Here is a 19464-nt window from a genome sequence, read left to right as displayed (position 1 = left end):
GGCATTCGTATAGTACTAATAATTGTTCAGAAAAATAAAAATTGATTATATTAATTTTTATTCAATTTTACCGTTTTACACTGCGTTTATTAAATCCTTAGCAAGTCGGAGAAATAAGTTATGTATTATTCACAAATGAATTATGAAATTTTTAATTAACTCTCAAGATTTTTAAATCACTCACACAGAAAAATAAAGAACAACTTCAGGAACACAAACGTCTTGCTTATTATTTTTATTAATTTTTACAGAATACAATTCGTTTACAAATTTCACTAAAATATTGCTGCGACCAAGTTAGGATTATCTGGAAAATTTCTTTGGCTCCGTGAGGCGTCAATTTCGAAATTGTGTAAATCCCATACCAATACAGTTCCAATGGGCGTTTCGGAAACTATTTACTACAGATTATTTCGATGCAAGTTCAGGAGTCAACTGCGCTAATGACCTAGACATTATTTTACTTGAAATGAAGAATTTGCAAAGTTGTTCTTTTGAACAACAATAGCTTTCCACTATTTCGATCTCCTAAAACAACTGTTTACGGTATGTTTTTGGATACCTCATAGGAAAATCCGCCACTTCTGTAAGGTTTGTTGTTTGCACATTTTTGTGGAATCGTAGGTCCTGTTTTAATTTTGTGCCATTTTAAAGTTTTCAATGGAGATGTGGTTTTTGGCACTTTAATTGCTACACTTGAACACTTTGCATTTTATATTGCGGCAATGGATAAAACATTTGTGAGTTTTTTCAATTTATGCACTGCAGTCATCAACTGGTTTGCTGCTCAAAACGAATTATAAAAAAAAACGAATCATAAAAAAAGACTTTCTCCTAGTTTCACCTTTTATTAGAGAGTTAGAATTTTTTACATACTAAAATTTAAAAGGAAATCTTGCAGACATCGTAAATTAACTAGGTATTTTATATCACCTGTAGTTAGTTCACATCTTCACCCTCAGATTGTTCCGACTCCCATGGTACAAGAAGACTTCTGTTTTCTTGCACCATGCCTCCTCCTATACACATTGGCAGATCGCTAATGTAATTTTAAAATGTGTTCAGTCATTGATCTGTAACAGATTTCAATTTACGAGTACATATTTATTTTTGAGACTCACATCAGAAAAAAAATATTCGGTGCATATAGGTACCATTTATTATAAGATTTATTAATTAATGAGATTTTAAGGTCAACTATTTTCAGCACCGTCTATCTCTGTGTACCGTTCATAGCATGGGCACAGATTTTCCCAGGTGTAGATAAAGAAAGTCTGTCCACAGTTTCTTTAATTCAGGTTTCTGAGGAGATCTAAAATCAATCCAAGAATAATCGTTAATCCCGCTTAAGCAAATATTAAACGAAAAAGTAAGACATACCTGTGAAACGGTATTTTTTCTCGACAAGTTATAGTTTCACACAATTTGCAACCAAGTCCATTAGAAAAGAATAGAATAAAATGTCTTTATTCTTGCACAGGTACATCATATAAAAACAGGGCAAGAAACGTCAGATAAATAAATATCAATAACATTGATAAACTTACAAGACAAAGTATAATTTGCAGTAGATAACGCAGACATTTTTATAACACATATATGGGGGTATTATTAAAAAAATAAAAACAAATTGTGGCTTAGTGTTATGTTAAATATTTGTAATCATAAAATTTGTCCCAGTTGTATGGCTCTAGTTGCAGTAACAATCTGTACAGCTCTTTTTAAAATATATTCAAATCTTTTATTTTTTTTATTGGTTCACCGAGATGATTGTACATTTTAATTGCCACATAATAATAGTTTTTTTTTTCGCTCAGCGTAAGTCTTTAGAAATTGTTGTTTCCGTTGTTATAGTTGCATCTTGGTTGATCTACTACTGATGACATCCAGGATGGCAGTGTTCTAATAGTTACCTGATATAAAAACGGACATAACATAAACCACACCGCACGGTTACGAATCCAGACTATATAACTATGTCGCAAAAACTACAACACAAATACAAAATATTAACATTTGTTGTAGAGCTTTGTAAAAAATATATGTAGTTATTGTACAGACAATAAATTATTTCTAAAAACTGTCCACTCTTATTCATTTATCTAAATATCTATGTATATAAGTGATATTTAGTTTAACGGCCGTTACTACAGTAAGTTAATTTTAGTTTAGATATTTTCAGGGGGCTAGGAATTAAAAGTGACATTTTAGTCCTAAATTGCAAAGTTTTGCGTTAAACATCAAATTATATTTATTAAGGTTAAGTATTTCGTAATCACATAATGTGTAATATCTACAAGTATGAATAAAATAAAATGTATTTGTTAATATAGGATACATCAAAAACTTATATTATCACAAAAAAATCAAGTTTTAATTTCTTAACATGGTTTAATAAAATATAAAAAAATTAAACTTATTATAAACTTTACCCTTCTCTTACTGTGAGTGAACTACAATGGTAAAAATATCAGTCTCTCACCTTGTTCTTATTTATAGATATATTACTCTGTGCTCAAAAGCATATTTACCGATTCTTTGCAATTAACAAAATTACACTATGCTCTTTTAGTTTTGTTGCTTTTAAATTTCTTACAATAATAAATAGATAGTTTTAATTAATAAATTATGTACACAATATAGTAACTCTTAAAAAATCTAACATGTATGGCAACATTTTTTATATGCATTTGTTAACGTCAAATTAGTTTCATATTTCATAAATCTGTTTATTTAAATTCATTTTTATTTTGTATACAAGTGTTCAGGAAATCATCTAATTTCATTTTCAGTGCAGCAATTTCAGCATATAATTTTTCTATATTGCTGATGGCAGATTCATCTATTTTGTCGCGTCTCACTTTAACGATTGCATTTATTCTCTTAACGGTTTCTTTATCAAGATACGTATCAGAGCAGTTTCGTGAACAAGAAACCAGCGACTTTCGCGGTCGTTTCGAGGCCACATCAAACTCGTAACATATTTTTCCATGATTATTCGGGAAAACGATCAACTGACAATTCTGTGAAGCCCTAAAAATACAAATTCTTCTGGCTATTGGTGTTAAAAATGTAAAAGTGGTATTTCTATCGCACGGGAAACAGCAAAATAAACTTTGTACACATTTTAACAGTGTTGTAGGTAAAATATTACCAAGTAACATGCTTTCGACGTAATAAATATGTTGGGCCCGTGCTATATGGCCGACTAATTCGGCTTCATTTTTTATGGTTTGTGTATCACTCACGGCTAAACCATTAAGAAGATTTAGAAGGATGATGGTGATCATGAAAACAAAAAGAGAAAATATAAGTTTGCTAGTTATGGGGTACGTATGGAAATTAATAGAACCAGCATCAAACTCGCCAGTTAACATAACAATAGTTTTGAAGACAGATTTTCCAGGGCCCGTAAATAAGTCTTCTTCTTCTTCTTCATCCGTAGTGGTGCCATTAACATTCGGAGATACTTCAGATGATTTAGCAAAAAGAATATAAAAGCTTAAAGCAAACGCTATAATTAGCAGGGAATACCACAAAAGCAATTTGAAAAAATTCACTGATACAGTTTTCAACATTACAACATTTGTAGACAGTTTGGGGTGCTGTCCCACCATCAGTACCAACTCAAAGGCAGCCAAAAGAATCGCTATAGAAGCCAACTGTTTTCTTGTATCAGCGGTAGGTGCATCAATATACAAAATCATTCCCGTTATAATCATTAAGACAATTTCAACGAAATTTTCAAAATTCTTGAAGTAGTTTGTTGGCGACACGGTCATTTGAAATATTTCCCGTAGAACCAAAAGCCAGAAAGTGAGATTAAGTGTGACCCAAGATAACTTACTGAGCCCAACGACAAAATCAGAAGGTTTTTCGATATCAAAATATGCATAATAAGTAAAAATATACGAAATTAAAGATGTCACAAACATAAAATAGAATAATAAGTTTGTGTAAAATAATAAACGAATGCGATGCCATTTCATAAACAAAAAACTAACAATAACGGGATGTTTAAGTAAAGCCCGAAATTCAGGAGCTCTACTCATATATGCTATTACTTCAGTTTCAGGTACTACTTCATTATTATTTCTCACATCTTCAGGATCAGATTCATGAAATTTACTGTTTTTGTAATTTCTAGGAGGAATTAAACTGTGATAATCAAAAACAACTTCAAAGTCCCGCTTTTCGTCATTCTTATTCTTAACATTAAATTTGACGCACTCATCTAGATGGCGTTCCAGAAGTTCTGGTTTAATATCCTCAATCGGCATGATTCCAAAATTATTCTTACAAGCTAAAGATGCTCCAAGTTTGAGTAACTTTTCAGTTGTAGCTTCGTCGGCATACCGTAGAGAATAATGAATGGGAGTATTCTTCAGTTCGTCTTCTCCGTTGACATCCATGAGGGTTTTATTTAATTCCAACTTTTTAAATATAATTTGACAACATCTTTCGTGATCGATTTTGTCAAATTTTGCATTATCCGAGTGTTTTAGCAAATAACAAAACACGCTAGGAGGAATTTCCAAGTCCGTTTGATTTACGAGCATTTCCAGGATTTCGTAGTAGCCGTTTTCCGCAGTCAGTTCTAAAGGAGTTTTATCGTGGTTTTTTATGATTTTGTTAACTTTTGCACCTCTCTCTATGAGATACTTGGCAATTTTTGTTAAACCTTTCTCACAACAATACTGTAGTAAAGTTGAAGTACCATCATCCAAATTAATAAAATCACTAGGATTTGTCAACGATAACGTGTTAAAATAACGGATAAATTCATCTTCTTGTGCCAACTTAATCAATGAGAATATTTTGTCTTTAGGAATTTGATACATAATTCGCTCTGGCAATGGTCCATTATATAACCCTTTTTCTTTAATAAGGATTCTTGCAGTTTTATTTCTAAGTTTATGACTATCTAAGTCTACATGGCATATACTGGTTTCCAAAATTGTCTTGACAACATGTTGATAATCATTTTTGGCGGCCCAAAATATAGCAGACAAGTTCTTTCCATCCCCTTGATTAATATTAATTCCAGCTTGTAAAAGCAACTCGATGTTTTTACAAAATTGTTCTTCGTTTTCTCTGATGGCATTCCCTTTAACCAAACTGTGTAGTGCAGTGTTTCCTTCGACAGTATCATTTATTTGCCCTGCATCAATATTCTTAAGAATAACTTCTAGAGTAGAACTATTTGGATTTTGAACAGCTAAATGCAGAGGTTTCCAATCTGCGTTCCCTTCCAGATTTGCTCCAAGATCTATTAACGTTTGGATAGTTGAAGGTTGAACGTCTGCTTCGGTACAAGCGGTTAATAATATTGTTTTCGAAGTAAATGGGTACTCGTAGGTCAGGAGATGTTTATTGGAGTTAATTAGTCCTTTTACTGTTTCTACATCATTTTTCTTCACGCTTTCCAAAAGAACAGTCTCTGGTGGTGGACAGATGCTGTTGGTTCGTGTCAAATCTCGCATTGTGAATCTGTAACAAATTTACAATGTGTAAGGCTTATTTATACAAATAAACTTTTATAAATAAAATTCCTATGCGTACATTATATGCTGGCATCGATAGAAATAACGACTTGCTCATTAAGTAAGGACGCTTCCTCAAATGGGAAAGAATAATTTTATGTGCGTGTGTAGTAACGATAATCGATATTTAATTTAGAATATTGTGTTGGAAAACAGTTATCACAATCAGCAATAGGGATAAATAAAAACACAAGAGAAAGCGCTGTACTATACTTGGGATTTGACACGCAACTGTTCGGACAGGTACTTGAATATTTTATATGTTAAACGTAACTTTAATATTACACTTATCGATGAATGTTTATTACTATTGATCAACTCATTCGTTTTATTTACAGAAACACGCGATTAAATTGTCTAGTCAGACTACACCACCTGATATTTACGAGGTCATTCTATATTTCCATATGGAAGAATGTAGGATTGCACATGTGTACCTATGAATTCCTTTTTCTAATTTTCAAAACATGAATAGTACATTGTTAAATAAGCAAAGAAAAGTGGTAGGTTTCTAATGAGTTTAGAAGAGCGACAGATTGAAACTCGCGAGTGGCAGATTTTTTTTCATTAGACAAAATAAATTTAATACAATTAATCACTCTCTAATTTTTTATTGATCAAATTAAGAACGAGTGACCCCATTTTCTCGAAAATGTGAGAATACGCACGTCTTTATTTAATAATGCTAAAATAAGAATTATAATAATAATAGTAATAATATTCAAAACATTTTGTTCGTTTGTGGCTTCATCAATAATTTTAGCCCTATTTTGAGGCGATAAACTTGTGGCGTTGCTGTGATGTTGATGTAGGCAACACAACGCACACGTACTACTTCCTCTCGCCTACGAGTAGGCAACTCAATATGCTCACCGAACACCACTCGTGATTGGTGAACCTGGCGCCGACGCAGAGACCAACTGGGGACACAAGGAGGCGCGAGTACGGCAAGTACTCCCTTCTGCCGCCGACATCGAAACGAAGAAGATGGGTACCGTCTCCTGTTCCACGTGTAAGATATCCGTTTGTAAATAAACTATAGAGAAACCCTACCTGGTGTTAGTCATTTCCACATTGGTGACCCCGGAAAGAAAATAGGAAGAGCTAGCACCATGGAAGAAATGCAAAAGAAACTGCAGGAACAACAAGAAATAATTTGCCAGTTCCAGACACAACTGGCTACCATCTCCAACAAACAAGCCCTTGATGAGGTAAGAAGTGGTTCAAATCTGAAGCTACCGACATTCTGGCAGCGAGACCCGGTGCTTTGGTTTGCACAAGTCGAAGCCCAATTTAATTGCGCGAGAATCAGGTCCGACCAGACCAAGTACTGGACCGTGGTAACCGCCTTAGACTGCGCGACGCTCCAGCCGGTTGCCGATTTGGTCGCCAACCCCCCAACAGAAGAGACAAAGTACGAAAGCATAAAATCCAGATTGATCGCCGCCTATGCAGACACCCCCGAAAAACGACTACGGAAGCTCATGTACGAAATAGAGTTAGAGGACAAGCAGCCGTCACAACTACTAAGAGAAATGGAAGCCCTAGCGGGTAAGGGGATCAGCGGTGACGTCCTCAAGACTCTGTGGTTGCAGCGTTTACCCCCACAACTACAGATGATCCTCGCCGCAAATGATAAAGAAACGCTGGACAAAATGGCGACCATAGCGGACAAATTGACCGAAATCCACCATACCAGCGCCATCACAGCAAATATTGGTGCCCTAAATCGCGGTACCTCCGCGCACGCCTCTCAAACCGTTACATCGGCGCAAGAAGATGGAATGGCTGCCGCCATTACGGCACTGCAGAAGCAGTTCGTAACTTTATCGACCACAGTAAACCAACTCGCAGACGACAGAAGGCGCCATGGGCAAGGCGAAAACTGGAATCGCGCCAAATTTAGGTCAAGGTCGAATCCGCAGGACGATAATATCTGCTATTATCACAATCGGTTCGGAGCAAACGCCAGAAGATGCGCCAAACCCTGTGACTACAAAAGGCCGTTAAACTAGAGGCGCCGTCGACGATTGAGGTGGTCCACGACGCAGCGCAAACACAACGCCTCTTCATCACCGACCCAAAATCAGGTACCCGATATTTAATCGACACGGGGGCAGAAGTTTCCGTGTTACCCAAGAGATTGTTCTCAGGCAGACAACATCTCAGCCCAGCTGAGACAACGCTCTTCGCGGCCAACGACAGCGCGATCAGAACATACGGCCAAAAGCTAATGTTCCTTGATCTCAAGCTGAAACGTCCGTTCAAGTGGGTATTTATAGTGGCAGACGTAGGCAAACCCATCATCGGAGCAGACTTCCTGAGGCATCACAACCTCCTACCTGATCTCCGCAACCGACGCCTCGTAGACGCAGCCACCCTCTTATCAACTCGCGGAACCCTGGCTATATGCAAGTCGCCTCAGATCACGACAGTGGCCAAGACGACGCCATATCACGCACTGCTAGCGGATTTCGCAGAAATTACACGCCCACCGCCACCTGGAACGAAGCACAGGGGCAACGTGTTCCACCACATCATCACCAGAGGTCCCCCGGTCGCAGAAGCTCCTCGCAGGCTTGCACCCGAGAAGTTGAGAGTGGCGAAAGCCGAATTCCAATATATGATGGAACAGGGCTGGTGCCGACCATCCAAGAGCCCTTGGGCTAGTCCGCTTCACCTTGTCCCAAAGAAACTCCCTGGTGAATGGCGTCCATGTGGCGACTATAGGCGCCTAAACAACGTGACAGTGCCTGACAGCTACCCCATCCCTCATATACAGGACTTCACCTACAGACTCGAAGGTAAAAGTGTGTTCTCCACCATAGACCTAGTGCGCGCATACCATCAAATTCCCGTGGCTGAAGAAGACGTTCCTAAAACAGCCGTGTGCACTCCGTTCGGGCTCTTCGAGTTTACAGTTATGACGTTCGGACTACGTAATGCCGCGCAGACTTTCCAAAGACACCTGAACTCTCTAATAAGTGACCTTGATTTCTGCTACGTGTATATAGACGACATCTTAGTGTTCTCCCGAGATGAAGCAGAGCACGTCGAACATCTAAAAATGTTATTTTCTCGGTTACGGGAGCATCACATAGTGATTAACCCGACCAAGTGCGTGTTTGGTGAAGCCGAAGTGAAATATTTAGGACATACGATTTCCGGGAGTGGAACCAAACCACTTGAGACGTCGGTCAGTGCAATCCGCGAATTCCCCAAACCAAAGACAGTTCAAGATCTGCGACGGTTCCTTGGCATGATCAACTTCTACCGACGTTTCATTCCCCACGCAGCCCAGACCCAAACACCACTTCACCAATATCTGAACAGCGCGCGGAAGAATGACAAAACAATAGTCGAATGGACAGAGGAAGCTGAAGCTGCTTTTGAAACGTGCAAGACAGAGTTAGCCAACGCCGCGCTTCTGGCACATCCCGCCGAAAATCTGCCGCTCAGAATTATCACCGATGCTTCTGATTACGCAATCGGGGGCGTACTAGAGCAGCACTCCAATGGGACCTGGCAACCTTTAGGTTTCTTCTCCAGAAAACTTAGCAAGGAGCAGCGCAACTACAGCGCATACGATCGTGAGCTGCTTGCAGTCTACGAAACCATAAAATTCTTCAGGCACATGGTGGAAGGCAGAGACTTTTGCATACTCACCGACCACAAACCCCTCGTCTACGCGTTTCAGCAGAAAGCAGGCAAAGCATCCCCAAGACAAGTCAGGCAGCTAGATTTCATCGGCCAGTTTTCTACCAACATTATCCACATTTCAGGTGAACAAAACACAGTTGCAGACACACTTTCAAGGGTCAATGAAATCACAATTCCTACGTTCATTGACACCGACGACTTAGCCAAGGAACAAGAAAAAGACGCCGAACTAAAAACACTTTTAAACTCTGATACAACAAGCCTGCAGTTAGAAAAACTCACCCCACAGGCCGGCCAGAAGGCTATCTGGTGTGACACGTCAACGGGGGTGGTCAGACCATACGTTCCACAAGATTCGAGAAAAGTAATTTTTGAAGGATTTCACAACCTCTCACACCCCAGCGGCCGAGCGACCAGTAAGCTCATCAAGAAGCGATTTGTGTGGCCATTTATGGAGAGTCACATAATGAAGTGGGCACGAAGCTGCATCCCTTGCCAGCGATCCAAAGTTGGCCGACACACCAAAGCCCCATTACAGCATTTCGATGACGTCACAGAACGGTTCCAACACGTGCACATCGACATAGTAGGTCCGCTACCTCCCTCTCAAAGCTACAGGTATTGCCTCACTATGTCTGACCGTTTCACCAGGTGGCCAGAGATCGCACCCATGACCGACATGACCGCAGAGACAGTCGCCAAGACATTCTACGAAACATGGATTTCAAGATTCGGTTGCCCAAGACAAATTACAACCGACCAAGGGCGACAATTTGAAGCATCCACCATGAATGCCTTGGCGAAAATTTTGGGCATTCAGCGCTCTCGGACGACGCCATATAGGCCCCAGAGCAACGGCCTTATCGAGAGATGGCATCGAACCATGAAGGCAGCCATCATGTGCCATGAAGCGGAAAGTTGGCTAGACGTTCTACCTACAGTATTATTAGGGTTACGTACAGCCATCAAAGAAGACATCGGACACTCACCAGCAGAGCTGACCTACGGAACGCAACTGAAAGTCCCAGGCGAATTCTTTTTTAGCAATATCGACAGATCCGTAGAACCCACTACTTTTGTAGAAAAACTACGGGACCACATGAGGAAACTTCGCCCAACTCCAGCGTCGCACCACATTAGGCAAAGCACCTTCGTCCACACAGAGCTCAGTAAATGTAGCCATGTTTTCCTAAGAGACGACACCGTGCGAAGACCGCTCCAACAGCCCTACACCGGTCCACACCTTGTTCTGTCTCGTACTGCTAAGATAATAAAGGTCAATGTAGGCGGTAGGGAAACAACAGTGAATATCGACAGAGTAAAACCCGCTTTTATTCTCCAAGAACCAGAACCACCACCGGCTCCATCCCCAGTACCAACACAGGAAGTTACTCAAACTACCAGGTCAGGCCGCAGGTCAACACTCCCCGCACGTTTCAGAGAATGACAACTGACAGCCGTTTTGACAGCTGTCACCCGTTACTTGGGGGGGGGTATGTGGCGTTGCTGTGATGTTGATGTAGGCAACACAACGCACACGTACTACTTCCTCTCGCCTACGAGTAGGCAACTCAATATGCTCACCGAACACCACTCGTGATTGGTGAACCTGGCGCCGACGCAGAGACCAACTGGGGACACAAGGAGGCGCGAGTACGGCAAGTACTCCCTTCTGCCGCCGACATCGAAACGAAGAAGATGGGTACCGTCTCCTGTTCCACGTGTAAGATATCCGTTTGTAAATAAACTATAGAGAAACCCTACCTGGTGTTAGTCATTTCCACAAACTCATTCAAATCGTGAATATTCTTCTGACATGGACACTTGAAGTTAAGTATTTTTGCTGAGAGGTCATTTTTTCCCGTTGGTTATCTGCTTTAAATATATTTTATTATCACAATACAAACATCGCAAAGTCTAATTTTATAATTTTTCAAAGAAGCGAGATTTGTTGAACTTGTAGTTCACGTGAGAGAAAAGTTCTGTCGAAATGTACTTCGACCAATTTTTTTATAAATTGCAATGGGTTACTACTAGACATTTATTCATCATAATAAAATACAGATAAGTATGTGTCTCCTTGCTTAACGGTAGCATGGTACTTGACCTAATATGTGTCCTCACTGTCTACAAAAACCTTAATACTAACTAGAGAGACACAAATATTTTTGAAGTAATTTGAAAAAAATGGCACCCGTGGGACCGTATTTTTCTGTTTTACATTTGAATGTTAAATTATGCCATCAAATACCTTTGCGATGGTTTGATTAAAAATTCAGTAATTTTACACGTACAGAAGTGAAGGTACTAAATTTAAAATATTTACCGCGTGAGAATTTGCCAGTTTGAAAAGATGCACATTGAAATACACAATAGTCAATGAAGAACACTTCCCTGCCCATTTAGGTGCAGGGAAATTGGATTTCCCGGACAAGTGAGGTAAAGATTTTACAAGACACTTTTACCTGACTCTGAATTCATGACCTAATACAGCAACATTAATATGGATTGTAGAATACTTTTTTAAGTCTACACTAATCTTCGTAGATTTTGAATATCGCTTTCTCGATTTGGGCGATAACTGATTTTCGGTAGCAGCGGCTGCAGTTTCACTTACATCGAGTGGAATACTTAGAATAGAATAGAATAGAATTTATTACGTCCATAAGATACATATACATAATATACGAATTTACACCGTGAACACTATCATAATCATTTGTGTCCTTTTCCATCACTAATTTATGAATTATCAGTCAACCATAATTACACACGAACAAAATTGATGTCAATTTTTTTGTTTTATTTATTTTGTTGTTGTTTGTTGTAATTATGGGGTCAACAAATTGACAAACTTGACTTTTGCACAATTAAAAAAAAATGTTTTAAAATTTCGATCTTTAACGATTTCCGGAAAAATTTAATACAAAACACGTCTGTAAAATGTCTATAGGTACCTAATTGACTCGGAGCTTTAAAATACTCGACAAAAAGTGCCTCTTATTTCAACTTAGCTCCTCTTCAGTAAAGTGCCATTTTCCTGACTTTTATGTAAATAACTATTATAGGCCTCCGTCATTTCTTTTAGTTGTTTACAATATCTATATTTACAATGCCCCTCTCCGGCTGGAAAATCTCGTTTTAAATTATTAGACTTTCAAACGTGACAACTAGAACAACTGCTTGGCACTCCCGACGAGGGCATAATGCATGACCACAGATGAGAGCTTGCTGATTACAAATTATAGTAGGTAAACATTAATAATTCCGATTTAGTTTTTACGTTCTTACCTAAGAAATACCTGTGAATTAAAAATAAAGGCAAAAGCTTACGGCGCGGCGTCAACAAATTGTGAGTTTTCAATTTTAAATTCCAAAGCCACCTAGGTACTAATAAAATTTTCTTATCAGACAGGATAAACGCCACGTAATTAAACATAAATGTTAGGTGTAAATTATTACTTATGTCGGCCCACAAAATTTTATGTTTTACACGTCTTGAAAATATTTTGGAAATGTTCGGAAATCGCAAGCTTCGGCCTTTGGCTTCCAATACTTTTCTCGCATTTCCAAAACTTTATTTTCCAGGCTAGTGAAACAAATAACTATTATTTTTATTTCGTAACCCTGGAATGTAGAAATAATTTCGACAATTTTTAGATATAATAGGTTTCAAGTTAATACGTTTCAGCTGTATACTTCCACAAACACATCACCTCAGATTTTATCATTTTTAAACAGAGAAGATAATTATTTAATTTTTTCATAATTTATGCAGTGTATTAACTACTAAATTACGTAAGTACTCAAAAGAATATTCAGTATTGGATGCTCTTACATTATAAATTCTGTACTCTTAATAAAAACATGTGTAGCTGCAACCTCTAAACATCGGACAACTTTTTGTTCCACAGAAAATAGCACAAATTTTAAATTTAACCTATTTCGTTTTCAAGATTGCGATACTTGTACCAACTAAGTAATTGCGGCCCTAACTAATATATCGTATAACACGCACTTTGAAAAACCAACAAATAGTTTTTATATTTTCTGGTATATTAATTTTACGTGTTGTGCATATCAAGCGCAAAAAATATTTAGTACTTACTTAGTGTACTCGTAGTCGAAAAGGATATCCGTTAATACAATTTGGTTACGGGAAGCGTGACTCATAAACGCAGTTTGAAAAAATAAAAGATGAGTGGACAGTCCCCAATTTAATTCATTATTCAATTCGTCAAAGTTTTAAGATAAAATATTAAAAAAGTAATGTTACTAATTGGTAATTTGTAATTATTTACCTACGTATAATTAAGTAAATCGTCGTATTAACCTATTAAATCATAATTCGCACGTAAAAATAAAAACAAATGGGGAATAACAAGCTGTCACACAAACTGTAGCAGAATAAGAATGTCGCTGTTTTAGATTCATTTTTAGGTTTTTGTATTTTGCATCTTGGTGTGCGTTTATTGCGTAAATTTTGTATCTATATATCATTGAATATATGAAGGAATGATTAAAAAAAACTAATAAAATTTCATACCGGAACAGTGGTTTTAAAAGAATAAGAATTAATGTCGCAATATTTCGAAAAGACGCTGTAGTTATTCAAGTCTGTCATTTCTAACGAAACACCACTTGTTGATCGTAAATTTGGCAACGTTTATATTCATACAATTTTCGAATTTTCTAACTAAAAGTCGTTCACAATTACAACGAACTGTTACCACTTGCTAAATTTTATGCAAAATCAATAGGTGATGTTTCATTAGAAATGGGAAAGACAATACACATAATTAATATCTTTTGAGTACATTAGATTTAACCGTCGGACAGTAGAAAGTGAGTAAAGTCTACCCTTGAGACGCGGTACCCTTATTCCAAATTTTGCTAAATAAGATACTTAGCTAAATTTATCTAAAAGCAGACGATTATCGTACATACAAATATAAAATTTGACAATACACAATCTAGTAGTTTCGGAGAATACCTATCTCCATTTTGCCGAATAAATCCTGTCTAAAATGAGCAAAATATGATGAGTCTATACTTCTGATTTATCACTGCATTCATAGTTTTTAGATTCACCTATACAGAGTGACCATAAAAAAATTAATGATTACTTATCCCCTCCAAAAAATTGAGGACGTCATCACAAACTTTTGCCGAATAAATCCCATCTAAAATCTGCAAATTGTTTACGAGTGATTTGTCATTGCATTCATATTTTTTAGATTTGCTTAAACAGGTGGCTAAAAAGACTGCTGAATGTGTCAGTTTCGAAAATCTGGGAATACAATACTGTTATTATTAATATGTTTGTATTACACTGCACCAATCCAAGTTGAACTCGTTTGACATACGCGTAGCTTCTTTACTTTAACATTACATATATATTCATTATATTTCAACTTACAGGGAGTCCTTATAAAAAAATAAAATTCTCTAAGTGTGCAGGAACCTCTGGGGAAGCAACATTCGACCAATTTTTTTTGACTTATAAGGGTTATCAAAAAAAAAAGCAAAATAAATTTTACTCCTATAATTTTTCGAGTAAGCTGTACTTGTTCGTCTGTACTTCATGGGCAAAGGAAACTTTGTCGAATTTAACTTAGGACCATTTTTTTTTGTTTTACATGAAGGTAATAATAGGCTTCAGAATGAATGAATACAGACTGTCTTCTCAAATTATTTTTCTTTCAGATTAAAATATCCAGTGTTTTAAACAAATCTATTAATAACACGGAAACTCTACAGACAGATATGAATTATTGAAAATCTAAATAAACCTAAGTTTATACACCATCTGCGTCGTTTAAACACGCAAGGTAAATATCGGGTGATTATTTGGGTCAACCTATTGTCCAGTGACACATCAAAAAACAGGGGATGTCACACATTGTTACATCTGATGTTAACTCAAAACACACATCACATGAATTGTCACTCATAAGCGACAAAATACAACTTAACAGTAAAAACCAACTATGATTCTACGTGGAATAAAAAAAAATGTCTAATTTGATTTTCGAAGTCGTCGTTGGCTTAGTCTGACTTTTAAATCCTGAACGTGCCGCTTGATTAACAACCACAACTAAGCTAAGAAGATATAAATCACAAAATACATCAATAAATTGTCAAATTACTCAGACTACGATTTTTCGTTATGGTTTTCTTAAACTGGGGACTCAAATGGGATTAAAAAAAGTTGATGCTAAGTGTATTACATATTACATCTTTATTATTCGAAAAATATTTTTAGATAAGTATAATGTAAATTATTTAAGTAGGTTTTTGATTAGTGAAGTGATCAGTCACTTGTTCGTTAAAATTAAGGATGTTTCTATAAAAGATTGTTTAATGCTCAACATAGCTAGGAATTTAGTGTCGATTTCCCCATTCTATTGCAAAAAGCAAGACAGTCGATAAAAGCAAATGTAGTTCCTTATTTGATAGTGATAAGACTGATAAGGAATATTCGCAAATGAAAGTGCACATTTAAAAATTAACGTAAACGGAGAAAATGCGCAACAAACAACAAACGTGTTTGATTAACTAATTTACCTAGCTATTATTGAACAAATAATGCTTTATTATACTTAAGGTTAACAATTTATAAAAAGATAGCTCCTTTTGCTCACTTAATTTTGCTCTATTTTCCGTATGTTTTACTTTTTCAGCAATGTGATTTTAATAAGAATCCAACATTTTTTGAGTGTTCGCGCTAATTTTCCTAATTTCAGGATCTTATACATTGGCGAAAAGCATAGAAAATCAGTTTTCGGCGTGTACACATAAATTAATTGTTGCTTTCTGGATGTAAGAAAGAGGTCATTGATATGAAAATTAATTTGACGTAATAATTCATGACAGATAATTCTGGAATTTAAAATTTTATAAAGGAATACGACATTAATAAAAATTTATATCTGTTGGAAATACTCAAAATAGAAAATCTTTGACGCAATGAAGATTGCTAGTAGCCAATGGGAGAATAGAAACCATCTTCTCTAAAACAGAGGTACTTCAAAAATCTTCTCCGTATTCGTTCCAGAGTGGCAACTTACAGCGTGTTACAGAAAAAAGTACATTAATTTTAACTGGTAATAGAACTAATCCAAAGCAATTAAATTTGTAAATAACATTTTGCTGTAATAGGTAATGGAGGCATACCTTGAAATCGTCAAAAACTTCAAAATAAATGTTCAAAGTGGCCACCATTATTGTCTAGACAACACTGAAGACGGCGACGAAATGAGTCTTTGACTCTTTGTAACATAATTTCATTATTTCGAATTGTTTCAGCAGCACATATCACTCGTTCCCGCAAACTTTCAAGAATATCAAAATTCTTTATGCTTGCAATGCATTTCCCTGGGCTTCTCGATGCACTAGCACCATGTCCCTGTATTCACTGTTCGAATAACGGGGCATAACTTCACACAACGAAAAGTGAAAACACCGCAACGGAAAGTCGAAAAGGAACTAACTGTTTGGAAGCTGATAAAACCTTATCGTTAGCCAATTGGCCAAAAAATTGGGTAAAAACACTTTCCACCTAATGCATCGAAAGTCAAATTCACTGGTAAAACTGCGACAAAAAATCGTTTTTGAAAAAATTGGTCTAAAGAGTTTAGACAGTACTTCCCTCGCTGTCGGAAACTTGACGACTGCATGGCTATTGTGTTTTTTTCTCATTACATTTTTGTAGTGGGAATTTAAAAAAAATTGCGATGACGTCAACATTTTTGCAAGGACACGTATATCAGTTGGGATAGATGTAGTGTAATACTAAGAATAAAATTATTGTATTCCCAAATTTTCGGGAAAATGAATTGGGTCGTTTTGAATATTGATTTTTTATAATCAATAAAATAACGAAACAATTTACTCACGTATACGGCAACTGAAAATCGTTTATGTATAAACATTCTTAATTTAAGATGACAAGCCTAACAGCATACGTGAGAGTCAAATAGAGAAACTGTAAACAAAACGACCATCGGTTTTATTGCTTCGACTTCCGCTTATTATATAAAACATTGGGTTTTGTTTTAATTCTTGACGGTGAAATTCACAATTGGTTGATTATAAACATGTCTATTTCACATTCGCGGAACCAAGTGATCGCATAAAACAAATGCAGGTCTGTAATGTTAAAGTCGATGTAAATAAGCGTGCTACCCTTATGTTTCGACCGAGTTTTTCCTTTAACAAATTTTGTGTCTACCAAATTGGGTTGGTTGAGGTGTAATACTAATAATAAGTGTTGCCTTTAATTGAATCAATAAAATAAATTGACTTCATTAATTTTTTTGAACCACCTCTTAAGAAAATCTAAAAAATATGAATGGAATGATAAATCACAAGTACAAACTCATCATATTTTTTACATTTTAGATAGGATTTATTCAGCAAAATTTAAGGGTGACGTCATCAATTTTTTTAGGAGGGATGAACAAATACATTTTGAACAAAAGTTTACCATGCTTATAATAACTTTAAAATATTCCCAAGATTTCAAAGCATTCGGTTTTGTAATTCCTGATTAAATCGATAAAATAAATTCACGCCTTCATTAATTTTTTTGAGTCACCCTGCATATGCAAATCCAAAAATATGAATGGAATGATAAATCACAAGTACAGACTCATCATATTTTGTACATTTTAGATACGATTTATTCGGCAAACTTTTGAGCTGACGTCATCAGTTTTTTGTAGAAGATAACCAAATATATTTTGACTAAAAATTTATTATGCTCTTTATAACCTTAAAACATCTGCAAGATTTCAAAGCATTCGGTTTTGTAGTTCCTGATTAAATCAATAAAATAAATTTACGCATTCATATTTTTTTTTTGAGTCACCCTGTATATGCAAATCGAAAAAATTTGAATGGAATGATAAATCACAAGTACAGACTCATCATATTTTGTACATTTTAGATACGATTTATTCGGCAAACTTTTGAGCTGACGTCATCAGTTTTTTGTAGAAGATAACCAAATATATTTTGACTAAAAATTTATTATGCTCTTTATAACCTTAAAACATCTGCAAGATTTCAAAGCATTCGGTTTTGTAGTTCCTGATTAAATCAATAAAATAAATTTACGCATTCATATTTATTTTCTTGAATCACCCTGTATATGCAAATCCAAAAAATATGAATGGAGTGATAGATCACAAGTACAGACTCATCATATTTTGTACATTTTAGATATGATTTATTCCACAAACTTTTGAGCTGACGTCATCAAGTTTTTGGAGGGGATAAGCAAATATTTTTTGACTAAAGATTTATGATGCTCTTTATAGCCTTAAAACATCTGCAACATTTCAAAGCATTCTGGTTAGCAGATTAAAAATAAATTTCAAAATGTTGTTTTATAATTTTGATTTTTTTTCCAAAAATCTGGACGTTTCGGGTGAAAAGTCGATTCAGAGTTGTAAACTACATGTGTAGGACTATGTTATTTTATACAATTGAAAACCCATTTACTATGTACAATTTTGAAGTGACGTCATCGCATTAGTGGTGGGGATGATTAGACAAATTTTGGTTAGCGTTTTACCATCTACATGATATTCTTAATATAAGTACAAAATTTCACAACAATCGGTCGAGTACTTTCGGAGATTATCTGTCTAATAAAAATCCGGGACAACAGACGGACGGACAGACGGACGGACAGACGGACGGACAGACGGACAGACAGACGGAAATGGGAGACCTATTTCTTCGTCTTCTAGGGGTCATGAAAGATCGAGAAAACGTAAAAGTAGAGAGTCGGCCGACGGACTCGATTACAATACTTCCTTTGCTTACGCTCGGGAAGTAAAAATGCCAAATAGAAAAATGTTTTCTGTTGTCGAGTTCTGTTTACTTTTTTGTGTAACACGTTGTATTTACCTTGATGGAGAAACCAAACAATATACGCATATTTAATCATGCTTCTAACACAACATTTTAAAATCCTTTGTATTTCGCAAGATACAAAAAAAACTTCATTACTTTTCGGTCAAAAGTTACCCCCCCCCCCCCTCCAGACACGGAAGATTTAACAGTAAACCCCCTCCTCCCCTTGACACGTTTAATAAATTAAGATCTCTATCCTTAGAAAAACAACAAAATCAGAGAGAACAATTTCACTGTTCTGAAACCCATTTCTTAGTATAAGATCCCGAATAAGATCGAACTTCACTCATCTGTTTGCCTAACGAAAAATATTCTTTATCAAAGATAACATATAAAC

General features: G+C 36.2%; 1 protein-coding gene across 5 annotated transcripts in view; it reads right to left on the bottom strand.

The window, feature by feature from the left end:
• Positions 1–204: 204 nt before the first annotated feature.
• LOC135137253 (transient receptor potential cation channel protein painless-like) overlaps positions 205–19464 on the bottom strand; it is a 34952-nt gene continuing 15692 nt past the window's right edge. The window contains exons 2-3 of one of the 5 annotated variants that reach the window (XR_010281789.1): positions 934–5490; positions 205–875 (exon numbers count right to left, since the gene is read on the bottom strand). Coding sequence is in view for 1 of the 5 variants with exons in the window: in XM_064066862.1 (XP_063922932.1) it covers positions 2730–5483 (2754 nt within the window). In the remaining 4 variants the exon portion in view is untranslated. Of the gene's footprint in view, positions 5491–19464 lie in introns of all 5 variants that reach the window. The other 4 variants (XR_010281788.1, XR_010281790.1, XR_010281787.1 and 1 more) reach the window with 4 other exon arrangements.

This window comes from Zophobas morio, unplaced genomic scaffold, assembly GCF_036711695.1.
Source record: "Zophobas morio isolate AGI-343-1 ecotype UQ-CSIRO unplaced genomic scaffold, CSIRO_AGI_Zmor_V1 ptg000029l, whole genome shotgun sequence".
NCBI classification, from domain to species: domain Eukaryota; kingdom Metazoa; phylum Arthropoda; class Insecta; order Coleoptera; family Tenebrionidae; genus Zophobas; species Zophobas morio.
The sequence above is the reverse complement of the archived record's forward strand: the minus strand, read 5'-3'. Positions and strand labels throughout refer to the sequence as shown.